The 20,505-nt window shown below is 46.2% G+C and overlaps 1 protein-coding gene across 1 annotated transcript in view; it reads right to left on the bottom strand.

Annotated features, from left to right (window-relative positions):
- Glra1 (glycine receptor alpha 1) overlaps nt 1–18,727 on the bottom strand; it is a 138,357-nt gene extending 119,630 nt beyond the window's left edge. The window contains exon 1 of the mRNA XM_051168185.1: nt 17,810–18,727. Within this exon, the coding sequence (XP_051024142.1) occupies nt 17,810–17,865 (56 nt within the window). The 5' untranslated portion in view covers nt 17,866–18,727. The remainder of the gene's footprint in view (nt 1–17,809) is intronic.
- Between the last annotated feature and the right edge of the window lie 1,778 nt (nt 18,728–20,505).

Genomic DNA, 20,505 nt, shown 5'->3' on the forward strand with positions numbered 1-20,505 from the left:
AGTTTTTGAAACAAAGTTTCAGCCCATCCTGGCTTCAGACATACTATGTAGCTGGGGATGACCTTGAGCCCCTGATCTTCTTGTCTCCTTCTCTTGGGATGACGGGTGTGTACTTGGCCTATGCAGCACTGGAGATCCATCCTCAGGCCCAGTGCATGCTGGGTAAGTACTCTACCAACTGAGCTACACCATCAGCCTTCTTTTCTTCTTTTAAAATGATTAAAAAAAAATAAAAATTTACTTGATGCATATGAGTGTTTTGCTTGCAGGTGTGTCTGTGGACCATGTGCATGCCTGGTGCTCAGGGAGGCCAGAAGAGGGCACTGGATCTCTTGGAACTGGAATTACAGATGGATGAGAGCTGCTATGTGGGTGAAAGGAACTGAACCTGAGTTTCAGATCTCATGGATCTAGAGAAAGAGGACTTTGTTGTAGCAGAACTGGGGCTGGCAAGAACCTGTCACCAAATTATCTCCTTTTTTCACCAACGGACAAGTCTGTGGCTTGAGTGAGCCCCTTCCTTTTTACTCCTCAGGGTCTTTCCCTTCTTCTATTCTACCTCATTGAATAGATTTTTTCTTTTGCATAGGAACCCCCCCCCCCATATTTAGATCAGATGAAGGATGGCTTTTCCATATGAGAACTTTGAACTTGGAATAGGTAAGCCGGCCTAAAGGAGTTGGTTAAGACCCCAGCATTAGGCCCCTCATCCATGGGTTTTGCCATTACATTAAATAGCTGTCTACCCCGACCACTGATCTTCTTAGGGTGCTAGAAATCCCACCCAGGACGCTGTTCTTGCTGAGTACATGCTCTGCTACTCAGATACATGAAGCATGCCTTGTCACACGAAGCATTCAAAAATGTCCTGACATATGGTGGACTGTAAGCGCATGGTATTTGCTAATGCTCCTAAATATAAGAATTCTGACTTAGAGGAATTCTTGTCCATAAGGCGAAGTTGTCATTCTAAAGTAAAATTCATGATGATGAAAACAAAATTATCCTCAACTCTTACTATTTATCTGTGCATTATCAGCAGAATCCTCATTAGATGCTGGGGAAAGCTGTCGTGGGGATGGAACACAGAGTCCTAGGCTCTAGCCTGGCCTGGATACTAATCCTTTGAGTTTTTGAAGAAGGGTCTTTTCCTGTGGCCTCAGTGATCCCTTGGAATGGGAGGCACCAGGCTAGAGAATTTTTTTTTTCAATCTCTAGCTTAGTTCTTGTCCGCTCCCACCCCATCCCCAATCTCCGGTCTCTGAAGGTTTTTATAAAACAGTCCTGCATATTAGATGAGACTCCAGTTACCCTGTTGAGACTGTGTTTCAACCATCACTTTTTTCTAAATATCAAGTAAGTCTAGTGTTGTGGGGGGAGACGGCTCAGTTGGTAATGTGCTTGTCATGCAAGCTTGCAGGCCTGAGTTGGACTCCACCACCTATATCAACATACCTGTTTCTTCTGGCATGTGCCTGCCATAGCCCTGGGGAAGTGGAGACAGGAGGATGTTTGGGGGCTCTCTAGCCAGCCAGCCTAACCTAATTGGTGAGTCCCAGGCTGATGAGAAAGCCTGTTTCAGAGTCTCATAGACTATGAGAAACTACAGAAGTTGTCCTCCGGCCTCCATATGCATGTACAGACATGTGAACACATACACTCTCCCCCCAACTCATATGTGCATCTATACACCACACACAAAAGAAATAGTTAAAGACCCAAGTCTATAGGATAACTCTGGCCTTCCATTCTCCAAGGTTCTTGGACTTCCAGCATCATGACTTCAGTCAGGGAAGCATCTTCTAGCTGCTCAGAAAACAGCTGCAAATATACCAAAGGGCCTTTAGGCTCATTTACTCCAGGGTGAAATGCAGTCAGCTCAACCCGTTACTGTTTGGCTCTGCCTTTCCTCTCTCTGGCTCAGGCTGTCTTTACAAGCTCTTAAGATGGGCTCCTGCCTTGACCACACACCTCCAAGCTTTTACTCTCTGACATTCTCTTCCTTCCAAAATATTTTATTTGCACATTGAGAAAGTAGCTCCCATTATTGTGAAACATCCAAGCATCACAGAACTATTTCATGCCAGAACTAAGAGTTCCTCACAGCCTCATTCTCAAGAGACAGTGACTACAAACAATTTCTGGGTCTGTATCTCTGCACTCCCACCTTCAAATGAGAACACTTATGCACATTAAAAAATGAAAAAAAAAATTAATAAAAAAAGAAAAACAAAACAAAACAAAACAGAAAAAAAAAAAACCCAATGAAAATGAACCAAAGATTAAAAAAAAAACAATGAAAATGAACCAAAGATAAAAAACAATGAAAATGAACCAAAGGCCGGGTGTGGTGGTGCACGCCTTTAATCCCAGCACTCGGGAGGCAGAGGCAGGTGGATCTCTGTGAGTTCGAGGCCAGCCTGGTCTACAAAGTGAGTCCAGGACAGCCTAGGCTACACAGAGAAACCCTGTCTCCAAAAACCAAAAACAACAACAACAACAACAACAAAAAACCCCAAAAAACCCCAAATACAGTTCTTTGATGCTTGAGTTTCCCCAACTCATTCAATCTTATCATTTACCTTCAATATTAAAAAGATATTTTTATTACATTTATTTATTTGTGTGTGTGTGTGTGTGTGTGTGTGTGTGTGTGTGTGTGTGTGTGTGTGTTATGAAGGTCAGAGGATAATTTGTGGAATCAGTTCTCTCCTTCCACCACGTGGGTTCTGGGGACCAGACACAGGTGATCAGGTGTGGCAGAAAGCATCTTCACCTACAGAGCCATCTCATTGGCTCCTATCTTGGATATTTTGACTCTCCTTCATGGAATGGGACCACTTTGTGCTTCTTTCTGGTCATGTGATGTTGGTCTCCTGTCTGGCTTTGGGCCTTCTCCTCTGTAGAAAGCTATAGCTTCTTCCCACCTGCCCATCTCCCTGTGCTATAGGTTCAGTGAGAAGAGGGGAGTAGGCGCAAGGGAGGCACCTGGGGGCAAAGCTTTGTGGACTGAGCTCTGGCCCATTCTCCTGCTTTGTTGGTTTTGTAATGCTACCAGACTCTAAGATTACTGTATGTGTGTTATATACCCACTCCTGTGGGTGCCTGTGTGTGTCCACATTATTTTTTTTTTAAGATAGGGTCTTTCACTAAACCTGGAGGTCACTAAATTTCCTGACTAGCTGGCCAGTGAGCACTGGGGGTCCTCTTTTCTGCCTCCCCAGGCCTGCACACTGTACATTCTGGGGATCAAAGTCAGGTTCTCACGTTTGTGCAGCAAACACTTTCACTGACCAACCCACAGACTCATTTTCTCATTTGTTCATTTAGTTTGGTATTTAAGCCCCTGTGGAAGGAAAATGTTCTGAGGCCAGAACTCTGCTGTTTGCCCATGTGTCTCTCCTTGTAACTTAGGACAATGGCTTCTAGTGGGGACTGTTTTTTTTTTTTTTTTTTCAGAGTAAAGAAGTGACCCACTTTCAGCTGAATAGAAGGCCACTGGGAGGGAACAGGCAGAGTGTGAGCAAGCTGAGTCTGGGTGACAGGGCCTAGAAGTGTCCACCCTTGTCCGTGGGCTCAGGGTTATTCTCTTCCTTTTCTCTGCCTCTCTTCTCCACATTCATTGGTCCCTGTGAATTAGACATTTCCTATGGCCCAGCTTAATTATCCCGAGTCTCACGAGACTGTCTCCGTTTTTGTACTGTGGCCTTTTCTTCAGACAGCCAGTTGAAATCCTCTGTGCCCCGCCCACCCTTGGCACACAGCCCTTTTTAAGTGGCCATTGTGATGGCTTTCTTGCTTTGCCGGATGTCCAGGTACCACAGGCAGTGCCCACACACCACTGGCCACTTCTCGTTCCCTGTAATGATTTCCATGTCACAGAGGAGGATGGTGGCGGCTTCAGAATCCTTCAAACCATGTTGCTCTACACCTAACACGTGGCATTACCAGAATCCTGCTAGGCCAGCTTAATGAAGCCTCAATGCTGTGGCAGCTGGAAGGGCCGCCATCGTTATGCAGTCTCGTCTCATCTTAGACGTGGAAAACCTGAGACTCAGCTACAACAGAGGGCTGCGAGATGGCTCAGGAGGTGAAGCGTGAAGACCTGAGCTTCATGCCCAGAACCCACGTTAAGAGAAAGCTGGGTGTGGTGGCCTGTGCTTATAATCTTAGCACTGAGGAGGTGGAGACAGGAGGAGACCTCGGACTCGTCGGTCAGCGAGTGTAGTCTACTTGGTGAGTGCCTAGTCAGTGAGAGACTCTGTCTCAAAAAGAGGAACCCTAGGGTTGTACCATGGCTTCTACACAGATGCACAGTTATACAGACACACACACAGACATGCACACACACACACACACACACACACACACACACACACATATACTATACGGAAGAGCTTGCTAGTGGAGGAAGACCTGGCTAGCTCTGACCTCCAGGCCATCCATAGATATCCCAACTAAGCTTTGTTACTATCTCTCCAGAGGTGTAGCCTTTTACATGTTGAAGTAACAGCAACAACAACCACAACCACAACAACAACAACAACACTGTTCAAGCTCCTCTTTCCAGACAACATTGTGACCCTTTTACTGTAGAGAAACTTCCTTTTCTAGTAGCTGTTTTAAGTCACAGAGAGGAAGCCGCTTCCAGTGAGGTCATACCTTCTTCATAAACGAAATCTTTCCTGATGACATTACACGCCTTCACGGTATTATGGCCATTGAGGCTACCACCTTAGAAAGTTTGTTCTGTTCCATGGAAGGGGCTTTTCTGTAGGCTTGGGGCATGATGAAAAGCAACCTCATCTCATCTACAATGCCTCAGATATCTGGGGAGACCCAGAGCTCAGACACACCCTGGCAGACTGTGAGGAAACGGTTCAATGACTTCTCACAGCCGTGTCAGAGCCAGGATGGAGCCACCATGTATAACTCGTGCTCTCCCTGTGACTCATTTATTGGAGCAGAAAGGGGTCATGTTGAGACACAGCAGTGCTTCAGGGTTGGCCGGGTGGAATCCCCAGGCCCTAGGCTTCTGCATAGCCAATAGCAGGAGGCTGTGAACAGACATTTATGGACAGAGCAACAAACATTGTGTGTGATATACCTGAAGCCACAGGGATGACACAGTTCGTGAGGTGAGGAAGTTGAAGTATTGGGAGGCACCAAGCTTGGTTCTTGAAGGGTGTATAGTCCAGCGATGAAGCTAGAATATTCCATAAGCACATAAGCCACTTTGCCCAAACTGAGGGCCAAGGGTAATGTCTACATTTCCAAGGACTTTAAAAAAAGATTTATTTTTACTTTTTGACTTTTTATTATTTCTAAGTATATGTGTCACTGTGTGCTGGGGTGCCCATAGAGGTGAAAGTACCAGATGCCCCTGGAGCTGGAGTTACAGATAGTTATGAAACCCTTGGTGTGGGTGCTGAGACTTGAACTCAGGTCCTTTGGAAGAATGGTGTATGTTCTTCTTTGTGTTTTGTTTTGCTTTTGTTTTTTTTAAAGGCAGGATTTCTGTGTGTACTCCTGGCTGTCCTGGAACTTACCATGTAGACCAGACTGGCCTTGAATTTATAGAGATTTACTCGTCTCTGCTTCCAAAGCACTGGGATTAAAGGCGTGTACCACTACCAACTGGCTTGTGTGTGCTCTTTTTAATGGATAAGCCATCTTTCCAGACTGTTTTTCTGGAATGCTAGAAAGGAGAACTCAGGCTCAGTTGATGATGGGGACTGTGGGTATCCAGGGGATGCCCATAAAAGACGTGAAGCTAGAGTTGGGTTTTGAGGTATGGGTTAGGATCTCAGCTGTGGAGGTGGAGTGACTGTCTGTTGAAGGCTTGTGTTCTTCTACATAAAAGAATTAAAATAGGACTCTAGCAGAGACTCCTACCTAGTAGCAGGGGCCATAGACATTGAAGTCTAACTAGAAAAGTCTCCTAGTAGAAGGAGGGGGAACACTAACCCACCCATAAAAACTTCAACGCCAAGTTCACCCTGCCTACAAGATACGCTGGGATAAAGATAGAACAGATAGAGCAGAGATCGAGGGAATGTCCAAACAATGCCTGGCCCAACCCAAGACTCACCCCAATAGGAGAGAACCAACCCCTGACACTATTAATGATACTCTGCTCTGCTTGCAGAGAGGAGCCTATCAGAATTGTTCTCTGAGAGGCTCCACCCAGAAACACCTTCAAACAGATGGTGAAAAACTATATGTAGCGAGTCTTATGGAAAAGTGTGTGTGTGTGTGTCGGGGGGGGGGGAGCAAAGGGAGAGGAGAAAAGGACCTGAAGGTGACAGGAGCTTCACAAGAAGAGCAACAGAGCCAACTAACCAGGGTCCAGAGGGGCCTGCTGAGACTGAAGCACCAGCCAAGGACCTTGCATGAACTTAGGCCCCCTACAAAAGATGTAGCTGGTGGGCAGCTCAGGCTTCATGTGGATTTTCTACTAAGGGGAGTGAGGGCTGTCTCTGACATGGACTCTTCTGCCAGGTTTTCAATCACTTTTCCCTGGGGAGACTGCTTTGCCAGGCTACAGGGGAAGAGAACATGCTCAGTCCTGATGTGACTTGATGAGCTGGTGTGGATGGGAAGGGGGGCTCCTCTTTTCTGAGGAAAATAGAAAGGGAGAAGGGGAAGAGGGAGGGAGGGAGGGAGGGAGGGGCTGGGAGGTGAGGCAGGATGGAGCTATGACCAGGATGTAAAGCGAATAATAAGTACATTAAAAAAAAAAAAAGAGTTAAAGGTGTTTAAAGTAGACTTCAGTCACTATTCTCGCTTTTAAAATTGTTTTTGAGATAGTATCTCATGTAGCTCAGTGTGGCCAGGAACTCATCTGTAGCTCAGGATGACTTTGAACTCCTGACCTTTCTGCCTCCACTTCCTGAGTGCTGGGATGACAAGCTTGACCTACAAGGCCAGGTTTATGCAATGCTGTGGCTCAAACCCAGAACTTCAGGATACCAGGCAGACACTACATCCTCCAGCCCTTTAAAGACAGGAAACTCAAGATCGAGAAAGACTGAGAACTGGCTGAGATCCTCCCACAAGGAAAGCAGGACCCAGATGTCTGCACTCTAATGCAGAGATGCTCTGCCTGCTTCTGAGCCATGTGCAGTTTCCAGGTTTATGGCAGGGGCTGGGGGTCACCTCAGGTGCACAGCAGGGACTCACAGGACTTGGTTTGTGTGAAGTAAAGGGGATAGAAATAGAGGTGGGAGCTAGCTACATGGGAGCAAGCCCAGAGGTAAGTGCCAGACGAAGACCTGGCCTGCTCAAGAGAAAGTCGGCACAGCCACTGGAACCGTGGTGGTCCCATATGCCATAGACTAACTCCATTACCGTAATTTGTATCACCATAGCAGGAGAAGGGTTTCTGAAGGCAGATGGATTGCATTCCAGTCTAGGACGGCTTGGTCCAGATTGGGTTGTCTCAGGAAGACTCTTTAAGCTTATCCACACAATAGGATGACTAACATCATAGCTCTGAGGAAATCACAGGCTTACCCATATTCACCATTGAGAACAAAGCCAGGCACAAGTGCACTAACACTTTGGTGTCTTGTAGTATGAAAATAATCTGAAAGGATGGATATCACACTGTTAAATGATTCATCCTAGGGAATAAGATTCCTATGTATTTTGGTCTTCAATGTTTCTTCTTATGTAGCTTAACACAAACAAGTTATAATGTTTATAAAAAAAAGATAAAGGAAATGAAAGAAACACAGCAGCAAGTCTGTGTTAAAAGTTGATCGTTGGAGACTGTGTGTGTATTGATTTTCTCCTCTCCACTTCTGGCCTGCTCGAGGCACATGGGGGATGTCTCTGTGTCACTTGGAGAAATTCTAGGAAGAGGTGGTAGAGGCAGGGTGACTAGAGAGGGCTTCATCAGCCCTTGCTCAACCCCTGTGCACTGTCTCAGTCATCTGTGGCGTGTGGTCACCCAGCCTCCTGGTCTAGAGAGGTTTGAAAGAGACCGTTGGCTCTGTTTTCTGGCAGCCAAATGGGGATGCGTAGGATGAGGTAGACAGGGCTGGAGTCAGGACTTCCTCCCCAAACTTTCATATAGAAGTTAAGGGTACACTAGGGGTATTTAATCCCCCAAGTTGGAGTTAAGACTGTGTGCCTGCACGGGATGATGGTCTACATACAGGGATCCAATAGTTCTTAATAGTCTGTTCCAGGCCAGAGTGTTTTGCTGCCTTGCTTGGGCTCTCAATCAAGGACATTCTCCCATCCTAGATAGCTCTTCCACTCAGATGATTTGGGGATAAAGAAGAAAAAAAGGTGCAGTGGTAGAAAGCATCTACAGTCTCAGAAAAACCTTGGTCCTTCATGTGGGGCTAGAGGGTAGCCAGCTTCCCTCCTGTGGATGGAATGAAGGTTGGAAATGTGTGTGTGTGTGTGTGTTTGTGTGTACAAGTCAAGGAAAGTGTTAATATCTGCATACACCTGCAAAAACTTGGCTCTTGATTCATTTGAGAGACAAAACTCGACTCCTCTTACTTCCTCATCGGTTTCAGTCTCCTGATTCTACCCTGGAGAATATGGGAGGATCAAAAGGTAGTGTGATAGTTCTGCCGGCTTCCTTCTCTGCCTCCCCTCCCCTCCCCTCCCCTCCCCTCCCCTCCCCTCCCCTCCCCTCTCTCCCCTCCCCTCCCCTCCCCTCCCTCCCCTCCCCTCTCCTCTCCCCTCTCCTCTCCCCTCCCTCCCCTCCCCTCCCCTCTCCCTTCACCTCCCCTCTCCTCCCTCTCCCCTCCCCTCCTCCTCTCCTCCCCTCCCCTCCCCTCCCCTCCTCTCCCCTCTGTCTCTTCTCTCTCTTCTCTCATTTCCCCTCCTTTCCCTGTTCTCTCCCTCCTCTCCTTCTCCTCCCTCCCTTACTTCCCTTTCTTTTCCCTTGTTCCTTCTCCCTCCTCACCCTTTCTCTGAGATAAGGTATCCATAGACCAGGCTGGCCTCAAGCTTGTTCTGTAGCTAAGGATGACTTGAACTCCTGATTCCCCCAACTCTACCTCCTGGATACTAGCATCATAGGTATGGTCCACCACTATGTCTTCTTGGGTGCAGGAAATAGAACCCATAGCCCATGCATGTTAGGCAAGTACTCTACCCACTGAGCCACATCCTCAGCCCTTTGAGTGCTTTTTAGAGTACTACTTGTTGCCATTAAGGAAAGTGACATAATTATTTTTTTGACATAATTATTTTTATGCCTCAGTTTTGTCACATAAAATAGGGGGCAGGGGAGGAGGCAGTTGTTAAATAGTACCTGTGTTTTAGGATTCCTGTGGGAATTGTGAGACAAGGCACATGATATCAACACAGTACCCAGCCTTCAATAAGCACTCAGTAAATGCTAGTGATTATTGTTGACTTGCTGTGGCTACCCAGACTGAGATGGGGGTGTCATGAGAGAGGGCAGAGAGAAGGCTGAGGAAGAATTATCATATGGAGGTATCAACCATCTGGGTAAACTGTGTAAGCTGCAAGAACTGGAGTAGATTCCCCTTTCTCTATTCCTTCTCTCTCTGGGAAAGTGCCACACGTGTTTGCAAATATAGACGCATATTTGTGATTGTTGCAGTATTGGCTTTGGCAGGAAAAAAAAAAAAAAAAATAAGAAACCAATATCAATGCATAGCAATATGGAGGTGGCTAGGAAACAAGCAACGTCCAGAATGATGGTCTGCATTGAGAGAGGACCGAGGTGGAACTGTGTGCTATAGCAGGTGGGGATTTCCAGACACATCACAAAACATCAGAATTACGTGGGCAGTACGGTTTTGTGGATGATGTTATACTGAGCATGGAGCTTGATACTTACACAGATATGTATACATGCATGTAAGATGTATGCAAAAGGTGACCAAAGAAGAAAACAGCTGAAAGGGCCTAGAGGTCATTATCAAAAGGAAGTTTAACTCTCTCTCTCTCTCTCTCCTTCCCTTCCTCCCTCTGTCTTTCCTTTCTCCATTTTATTTTTTAAGGCTGAAGAGAGTAGGGTCTCACTCTATACCTGAGGCTGGCCTGGAACTCACTATGTAGTCCAAGCTGGCCTTGAATTAATGGTAATCCTTCTGCCTCAGCTTTCCAAATGCTAGGATTACAGGCATCTCCTCTTGTGGTTCCTGGTAGAGAGGAAAGGCTACTAGCTTGATACGCACAACAACTCTCCAGGAATGTGACTTAGAGAGATTAAAAAGCCACTGGTGATTTATAAGCAAGGACATCTGGCTTCTCCTTAACATTAGACTATTTAAAAAAGAGGATGCGTACATATATTTTGATTAAAATGATTAACATGGAGTAGTGAGATGGCTGAGGTGATAAAAGTGCTTACCAGTAAGTCTGACTGCTTGAGTTTGAGCCCTGAGACCCACATGGTGAAAGGAGAGAACAGAGTCTTGCAAGTTGCCCTATGATCTCCACACCCTGTGCTGTGGCATATGCGTATGTGTGCACATATGTGCATACAAAATAAATAAGTATAATTACTTTTAAAAGAGATTAAGGGGAGTCATGTCTACTTGATAAGAAGAATAAATAATAAAGCTCTGTTAACTCCAAGGCCTGATGGGAAATTCCTCATTCTCTTCTTAGCATCTCCAGTGCTGGGATTACATCACAGCACCTGGCTTTCACAGAAAGGAAGGATGACTACCAGCTTGATACCATCTCAGAGATGGGAACCAGTATGGTGACTTAGCAGCCAGGGTTTGAACGTTGGCTTTACCCTGTGATTATTGGGCAGGTTTCTTGCATCACCCAAAGTCTTGCCATGTTTCTCCTGTAAGTCTCAGTTCTCTCATCTCTGGAATGGTGGTAGGTAGTTTTTAAAGTGACTGGGTGATTGGGAAGCTGACTCTGCAAACCGAAAAGTGCTACTGCAAGAGTGAGGAGGCTTGCCACAGTTCTCTGGAGCTGGCGAGGGTTGCAGGAGGGAACACAAAAGCAATAAACACATACTCTCAAGAGCCTGAGGAACAGAACAGTTGCCCTCGTGGGTATGAGATGGCAAAAGACTCCCCGGAAAGGTAGGCAAGTCAAGGACATGGTCCTGAGGTTGGAACAATGGTGTGATGGTGCAGAGCTTTCCAAACCTCTGGTAGTCTGCAGTAAGCCTCTAGTTAGTGCCAGATTGATAGTATCAGGTGCCTAAAGAAATGGGAGAGTGAGATTTTTAAAGAAATCTGATTCTACAGAGTCTCTCCTGACATTAGACCCACTCCTTCAGTCCCCACTGGTGCTCACTGCTGTGTCCTAAGGCCTCTGGAGTCTGGATACCATTCCCATCCCTGGGGTACCTCTGTCTGCATCCTCTCAGGGCACAGCTCTGGTGTGTGAATGAGAGCTGCTGGTGCACAAGGAGCTGCATTGCCATCTCAGGGTGGGGGTGGCTGCCCAGGAGAGGAGCTGCCTTAGTGTGTGCTTATGTTTAGGAGATGGAGACAGAACTTGCAGGGGACAGAGGGGTACCCAGTGGCATCTCAAATTCTTGGGATCTGTCTCTTTGGCAAGCCCTTCTCAACTAGATATGACAGGTCAGAGTCTAGATATGCTCAGAGCTCATGCGGCTTCAGACTCCTTAACCTGGCGGGACAGTGACCCCCTTGAGTGAACAGGTGGGAGCTCTGAGGATGCAGCTCATGAGGATGGGATGTCCTGCCTCATACCCGAGGCAAGCTGCTCACTTCATGGCTGGGATTCACAGTTGTTAACAGCACCCCATTAAGATGGTAAATTCATTCAGTAACAGATCCTACAAAACAGGCGGATTCAAAGGCTGAGAGTGGTAATCTAATTGTGCTGAATTAGCTTCAGACAATATCAACTTTAGAAAACCACAAAGGGATCTTTAGACACCATTTCAAAAGCTTTGGTGCCCCAGGCACCCCTCCTAAGAGCTCACATTCCAAAGCCTGGGCTCTGTGGGGCTAAGCCCCCTCTCCTAGCATCCAGCCACTGTTCCTTCCTACTGCTTTCTCAGTGAAGTTGCAGGCACCCCGTCGTGCCTTTGGTTGTGTGTCAGGCTTAACATGGACTGAGTTTGTGGGAGACAGCTGGAGTTCAGGGCAGAACTGAACTGGTAAATTTTCTGCGATGTCCTTCTGGTTGATTCTGACACTCCTTTCCTTCCTTACATGTTGTTTTATATAACTAAGGCGGCTTCCTTTTAATAATCCTTTGCCACATTGTGTGTGTAGGTTCATTGCCCAATTTAGTTATTATCTGATATATTTTGAAGAATGAGAAAAAAAAAAAAAAAAAAAAAACCAAAAAAAAAAAACACTGAGTATGTGTTCTTGGCCTGATTTAGAGCCCATAAATTTCAGGTGGCAACTTCGGAGTCAGGACAAGAGGGGGTATGAGCATTTTCAAGGTTGTCTCTGACCTGCATTCCATTAATCCTTTTGCAAGAAATCACTCACAGATTAATAATCTATAGAAGAAGTGTGAATGTCTATACCTCCTGGCAGGTAGATTTCCAGTCCCTGCTCATACCCCTTTCCTGACCTCCATGACTACTGTGGCAGTTCCTGCATCACTCAATAGAGATTCTAGAAAGTTCTTAGTTCCCTTGAGCCAGAATTTCTGTGTGCATTAAATAGAACTGTATTCTCTTCTTGCAGTCACATAGGCTAAACCAAATCTGATGTTTCCCAATGTGGAGGCCATGGGTACATCAGAGAGACATGTAATCTTAAGGAAGACTTGGAATCTACTTAAAACCTCTTAAAGACTATGGTAAATTTTGTATTTACCCTTGTCCAAACCCTGTGGGCTGACTAGAAAGCACTACAGGTCATTAGCAGCGTTTCATTTTAGGTCAACTCAGCAAGGGGCATTGCTTGTGCTGTGATAGTGAGTTTCTGACAGTTGTGAATTCTTTTGACTAATAACAACGGGTGAAGAGGCCAACGATGGGTTCAGTAAACATTTAGAAGAATAGGCTTTCTGCAAGGGTGCAAATGTTCAACAGAGTCACTGACAGAAAGAAGAGAGACTTGGACTTTCTCAAATCATTTTTCAGATAAGACAGTGGTGGAACATCATGTCCTCTCACCACTCTAAACATTTCTTGGCATAGGAAGGTAAGACATTTATATCCTTTATCAGTTATCATGTCCATTCTAAGGGGACTGTTCAAAGAGGAAAGTAGCTGGGTGAGGTTTTCAATTTTTTCTGATTTCTGAGGCCGGGAGTAGCTGGGAACAGCTATTGTTGCTGTTATTATTATTATTATTATTATTATTATTATTATTATTATTATTATTATTATTATAGTTGAGGTATGCTGCAGTCACTTTAATCCAAACTGTAGTATAATGGGGAAACATTGGGAGAAGGTCATCACAAACCGAGACAGCTAAAAACAATTCCTGAGAGTGTGATTGGTGGAATCCTTTCATTTTACAGGTGGGCAAAGTGAGACCAGGAAGGGTCACAGAGTCCTCTCAAGGACATGCTGATATGGTTGAGTTCCAGACCCCAGGTCTGCTGCAGCTGAGGCCACAATATCTAAAGCACACCCAAAACCCTGCCATAGAACTTTCAATATGGGCATACAGGAGACAGTGTCTTCCATCTTAAAAAATCATTTCGGCTTCTGCCAGCTGATGAAGGAAATAAAAGTTAATGACATCCACAGCGGTATGATGCTGTGGTAGGTTTTGTACACAGACTGCCTGGAGGTGAGCACTGCAGACCCTCTGATGTAGGAGAAAAGGTTCCTCTCTGCAGGGGTGGTGCGTGTCCCTACAGAGCGCCTGGTTTTGAATGGGACACAAAACTATAAGATTAGTCAATACTTGTCGAAGGAATAAAGGCAGGGTAGCCACTGGAGCCAGTTTATCCAAAGCCTTTGGGCAAATGGGGCCCTGTCTTTGATAATTGGTTGCTCAGAAGCTGGGGGGAATTTATAAGGGTTGGCTTTAGCCATCTGGTTTGAACACAGAGTCCCCACACGAGAGGAGCCTTGTTATAGCTGTGCCGCAGGATGAGAGCAGAGTTGACGCTGGAAGTCAGGACCCATGGACCTTAGCTGTTCCGCTCTTTCCGTTGCCCCACATAGCTGCAGCCTTTCATAAGACCATCTCAAAGATAAATTTCCCAAGTGTCCCTGGTAGGTCATTCTCAGTTTCTCGAATTTGCAGATGTTATGTTCAGATTTATAATCTGATTTATTGGCCTTGAGTTCCTGTCCAAACTGCCTCTTGGGAATAAAAACATGACATTTCTTCCCCATCTTTCCTAAGCCTCCAGGGGTCAGGAGGGCTGATTGACAGTTTGGTTGTCTGTGATGCAGACTTGCCCCACAGGCTAGGTTCCTTTAGGAAAAAGACCTTGGGCCATTTCAGAAGCTTCTAGACGTGTTCTGCAGCATCCTAAAATACAGTGGGCAGGACTTGGGCAGAATACAGCTGTTACCAGGGAGAAACGCCAAAGTGGTTGTCTGCCCTTCTTGGTAAGCTTGGGGACCTTTCCAAGAGGGTAGATCTCAGGAAAACACTCATTTATCTTTCCATAGTGATAGAGATATTAAACAATGTCTTTACCATTTTCTTTTTTGTCCTAGAACTGGCTGAAAACATCTTCAAGATTTTGATCAGCTTTCTTAGCAAATGACTGCCACACAGAGACTAAAACCTCAGTACAAAGTGCCATCTACTGGGATGGCAAATGGAAGAGGTACATAAGGGAAAAGTGGTGATTTTCTGGGAAAATAACCCACGGCTCAGAGATTTGGTTCATATCCTTCTGTATTTATTTCCTGCTAACACACAAAGTAGATCCCTTTCTGTTTCAGTGGGATGTGCTGTGTTTCTACCATGGGTTGCTTCCTCAAGCAAACTTGACCTTTTTATTATTATGGATAGTGCACCAGGGCAGCTGATTAAAAATCTGCTTATTTATTATCATTCAAAACTTGGGTGATCCTGTCCCTTCTCACTATACCCTGGGCTAGTTTGCAGTGTCTGGAGACATTTTTCATTGTCATGATCAGGGAGAAAAATGCTACTGGCACCAGACAGGCTGCTACAATGCACAGGACAGACATCATGACAAAGAATTACAAAGATCAAAACGCCAATAGTGCAGAGGCCGAGAAGCATCCTTATAGACCATGTCTGTCTGAATTATTGAGAAGACAAGGAACTGTTGAGGTTATACTAGTCCCATCCTTTCTATAAACCTCGGTAAGGGCTCTTGGGGATCAAAGATATGTTCTCTTTAAATGTGGGTTGAAAGAAATTAATTTCCAGTATTAAATAATTAAAGAAAAGTTGAATATTAGCTTTAACCCATGTGAATATAAAGCCCCAATGTCCAAATGACACAAAAATTTATGCTATTGGATCTTAGGGTGTCACGTATTAAATTTAAGAATGTCAGACTGTTTAACATGAGAGCAGGAACTTCAGCCAAATTGCTTACATGTATATGTGGGGACATGGCTGGTGAGCACTGCAGTGATGCTGGCCTTCTAGAACCCCAGTCAGCCGTTCTAAAGTCTCCACTCACTCCCTGCATTGGGAGCACGTGAGGCTCCAGCACCACTCACTTCAGTTGTTTTTGTTTATTTTGATGTCGATGTTGGTGTTTCGCTGGCGGTGCACAGAAACAATGCAGCACGGCAGGTAGCGCCCTGGTGGCCCCCATGTTTTTCAATACTCTCAAACAGGTGACTGGCAAGTCTCACTTACTCTGAGAGAGGCCTGGGGCCCTGGGAATATACAATGGCTCATTCCAACCTTAAGCCTGTCCCTGGGTGAGAAGGAGTACTTATTTTTGTGTAACCTGTAAGGGAGCTGCTTGCCTCTGTTTACCCTAGGCTTTCTTGTATGCCTTACCTAAAAATTGAAAGATGAAAGCATCAGAGGCGCAAATGCCATTTGGATAAGGACATCTTACTTGGTTAACCCCCTTGTGACCCCCCCCCGCCCCGCCTTTTGCTTCATCTCTCTGGGAAATTGCAAAGGGTGTAAATATTAACTCCTGAAATGAAACAGTGGTCCTTCTGCTCCAACAGTGCCGCAGCACCGGCGTGATCCGGATCTCTCTAGTCATGCCTCTTGTTTCCCCACAGACACAGCAAGTTCTCGATCATGCCCATTGCTGCTCACATGTGCTTTCACCCATAGAGGGGAAGGGAGACACAGTGAGACTTCCCTGATGGGCCACCACCAGTTCACTTGAGGAATCAACACAGCGGAGTCTCATCCTTATCTAAGCGATTACAATGCAGACCTTTTAGACTGAGTCGCCTTTTTTTTGTGAAAGCTCATGTCTGGGAGAGGAAAATCAAAGGTTGCGTCAAGAAAAAAGGAGTGGGAGTGGGTGCCATGATAAGACTCTTCTCCCCCCCCCCCCCACTATGAAGTAGGTAAATCTCACAAGGTCCTGGAATGTTGGACTTTAAAAAAAAAAACACTTGGATATTTACATTCTAAGCTATGGTTGGGACCAGAGCATGCTTAAAATTATTTTAAGAGAACATTACAAGCTTTAGCAGTGAGTAAACCTGGGAAGGGAGGGGGTGTCTTTTCTTCATTATCTGGAGAGAAAAAAAGCACAGAGAGGTTCAACTTCAGGAATTGTCACTTGGGAAAAGAGGCCTTATTCATATCACCAACCAGTGGACTAGTCAAACCAGTAACTCTTTGCGGTGTAATAAAAATCACACTCACATACTGTTTTATGATCAGAGAGGATCTTATTTGGTGGTCATTTAGTTTTTAGAACAACTGGAGTGGTTTTTTTCAAGTGCCTATTAACTCACTACAGTGGTTAAACATGAGAGGCAGACACGCTAGAATGAGGAAGATTAATGATCTCTGCAGAGCTGAGAAGAATATTTTTCAATTCATATAGATGGAATTTATCATCACCACCTCTGAAGATGGCATAATTTGCCCACTTACAACAGGCCTATCTGTTTCAATACTTCCAAAAGATGTGGCTTTTCACTTTTCACTTGGACTAACACAAGAATGCCAATTCTCTGTAAGCAGAGAATTAGGAGTCAGTGGGTGGGTGTGGGGAGCCCAGTCATGGCAGCAGGAATAGGCATTCATTCATAAATAAGAAGTGCCCTTTGCAGTAGGGGACGGTCTGCTGTAACAGAGTTTGGAACGAAGTGTCTATCAGGGAGGATGGAATCAAAGTTTTAAAACGGAAATATTTCCCAATATCTATTCTTAGATAGGCCTGATTTGCACTTAGTTAGGGCTTTGCAAGCTGAGGTCATAACCGCCTTATTCCCTAGCTCCAAACCACAGGAACCCCTGACCCCCGAAGAAAAACAACAAAAAGACAGCCAGAATGATGTTTTGTGCCCAGCTAGTCCAACTGCAACCTTCCGCGTCACCGCTAGTTGTCACTTCGCTCCCAGACGGGAGACCCGGGGTTTCCAGCACTGCGGTTTGAGAGAATGCAGTCCCAATTAAACTAAAAAAACTCATAAAGCTTCCCCTTAAGTCCTCAGCCGAGTGAAGGCTAACCAGCAGAAGGGCTAGGGGGCCAGTTTCGGGGGAGTGCAGCAGGCAGACAGACTGACAGACCGCAAAGAACAGGCAAACCGCTGCTGGAGCAGCCACTGTCTGGGACCTACACGCACCAGCCAGACACCCTGCGGGTTGGGGGGGGTGGGGGGGAGGAAGGAGGGGAATGGAAGGGCCTTCAACACACAGCACCCCCTCCCCACTTGATGAGGCCGCGGCAGAGTGAGCTTCTCTACTCCGTCTGAACCCCTTTTATACCGTAATAATAGTGATGGTCAGTATAGAAAATCGCGTACCTGAAGAATACAATGGTCTCCCAAAGGTAGAATCGTAGAGTATTGAAGCTGTACATTTTCCAGGTTCTTGTGCTGTAAAGTCCACGAGTTATGGGTTGCAAAAAGGTTCCCGATAGGCACTTATGAAGCCAGAGAGTGCCACTGGGGAAAATAATCCAGATGTTTAAGGGAGCTGGGGAGTAGAGGGACGGAGTGGCAGAGCTGGGGGAGAATCGCAGCCAGGCGGTTTAGGTACCGCGGACAGCGGCAGCCGTGCAGGTTCAGCACCACGGAGAGTGTCCAGCCTGGCTGCGGGCGGGAAGAGCGCTGCTGGTGCTCAACTCGCTGGAGGCTCCCTGCGGCGTTGGGAGGCACGTTTTGGGGGTGGGTATATTTTCTTCTTTTCCTTTCTTTTTTCTTTCTTTCTTCTTATTTTACCCTTGTTTTTTCTGTAGAGATGGCCAGATCCATACAAGGAAGAAATCCGTAGGGATCAGAGCCCTGGCCTCGGACCCTTAGACCCGGCTAGCATCTTCCTTCTGGCCCTGGGCTGGCCCGAGGGGTTTTAGGGGTGGGGGGGTGGGGGGGTGGAGCAGGTGACGGTGCTGGCTTCAGTTAGATGTCGGAGAGTGTGCCAGGCTGGCGCATCGCAACCGAGTCTCGGAATCTCGTTCCCCTGCCTCCGTTCCTGTCTGCTGTCGCCTTGCAGTCCGTGTTCTCTGGCCCCCGCCGATTAAGTTGGGATCGCTGCAGGAAAGGTGTCCCATTGCTTGAGGCTTCAGGAGCCAGAGAGCCCACCACAACTTTCAGAGGCTGCTGGGGTCCATGGCTTCCCAACAGGGCTCAGAAGCCCTAGCATTCAGAGGCATCTCGGATTTCTAAACTCGCCCATCTTCAGGCCAGACTCCCTCAGATCTTCAGACTTTTCTTACTGCATTAATTTAACAAACTGACGGGGTAGGGGATGGGGGGGGGGCGAGGGCTGACGGGAGGGTGTGGAGAGGGGAAAATTGGGGGAAAAACTCCTTAGAAGCTTCAAACCCTCCCACTCGAGGTGTTCATTGGCCCGCAGCTGCGAAAACCATATCTTCTCTCCAGGTTCGGCCAATTGCGTTTTTAGGCTCTGCGTTGAGTTTAACCCTTGGAGTGCTGGCAGAGACCAGCCTCTAGCACTTCTCAGGCCCTACTGTCTTTTCAGGTCTTCTGTTGCTCCAGGGAGGTCACAGAATTAATCTTTGGAAGTCTTTCAAAATCTTAACCTTGATTTTTAAAAAAAGAAAATGGTTGCATGTAAATAAAATACCGCGAGTCTCAGTCCAGATGTGTTGCTGGTAGGGGTGGGGTACTCAGTTTATCATTTTAAAAGGGTCACGTGAAGCCATATCCCTCAATTTCTTTAAAGTGCTAAAGGTATAATGTTTGAGCCCATAGGACTTAAGGGGAAAAAAAAAAGGTCTGGTGGATAGAGTAAATCTCCTTCTAGGCTCATCATAGTAGGGAAAGTCAGGAAACATTTTTTAGTTTCTGGAGTCAAAGGGGAGCTGAGCTGCCTGGTCCTTTTGAGAGAGGCAGAAGACAGACTCCTCCGTTAGAACAGAGGGCATTTGATTCACATCATAAAGGCTGGGCTCCAAATTAATGCCAGGGCCAAGGAGTGCGTGAAGGTCCCTTGTTCCTACGGCCCTCCCTCCCGGGTCTCCTGCGCCTGCCTTCTTCTGTTTCTCTGCCTTATCCGACTCTCAGAAATGAGATATACATTTCACTGTTGAGTCCATCTGGGGAGGTAGAGTTAATCAGATTTTCTCTCAGCTAGGGGACTTTAGTGGATTAATAGCCTCTGCAGGATTTTCTGGCCCACTGGAACTCGCTGGGACTTTGTGGGTTCTCCCTTCCAACGTTGCCTACAGAGGACAAGCCTTCAATTTACCCAGCATACTCAGGGATTCCTTACTTGGGGCAATAGTTCTCTGTTCTCTGCAAGTTCAGGTCTTTTCTCAAGCAAAGCTTCCTTTCCCAGCTCAGGACCAGACCAGCAGAACTTTGCTCCCTTGTACCGCAGAAACATGTGCCAGAGAGAGTCTTTTACGGCTTTTCTATCCCAGGGTTCCCAAAACGTTCTCAGTAGTGACCAAAAAGGAGATTTGCTATTGATGGTGAGTGCCCATGTGTCCGATGCAAATGCCTTTGTAGGTATACCATATTGAATCGAAGGCTGACTATCGGTAGCACACCATCAGACACTCCACATGGCCTCTTTGCTCTCTAGTCACCTTGAGGTAAATATCATTGTTTTTGCTCATGGGTTTGTGTGCATATATGTGTGTGCTTTTAAAAGTGAACTTATATTTTCTCCCTCCCTCTCTCCTTTTCAGACAGTTTTGCTATGTTGCCCTGGCTGGGATAGAACTGGAACTAAATATGTAGATCAAGCTGGCCTCACACTCACAGCGATCTATCTACCTGTCTTTCTGCCCTTTGAGTGCTGGGACCAAAACCATGCACCACCATGCCTGGCCTAATAAGTGAATATACTCCAATGTGCATACTTTATTTTTTATTTTTGGTGTTTTGAGACAGGGTTTCTCTGTGTGGTCTTGGCTATCCTGGACTCACTTTGTAGACCAGGCTGGCCTCAAACTCACAGAGATCCTCCTGCCTCTGCCTCCCTGAGTGTTGTGATTACAGGCACACGCCACTGCGCCCTGCCGCATAATTTA

This window comes from Acomys russatus, chromosome 25, assembly GCF_903995435.1.
Source record: "Acomys russatus chromosome 25, mAcoRus1.1, whole genome shotgun sequence".
NCBI classification, from domain to species: Eukaryota; Metazoa; Chordata; class Mammalia; order Rodentia; family Muridae; genus Acomys; species Acomys russatus.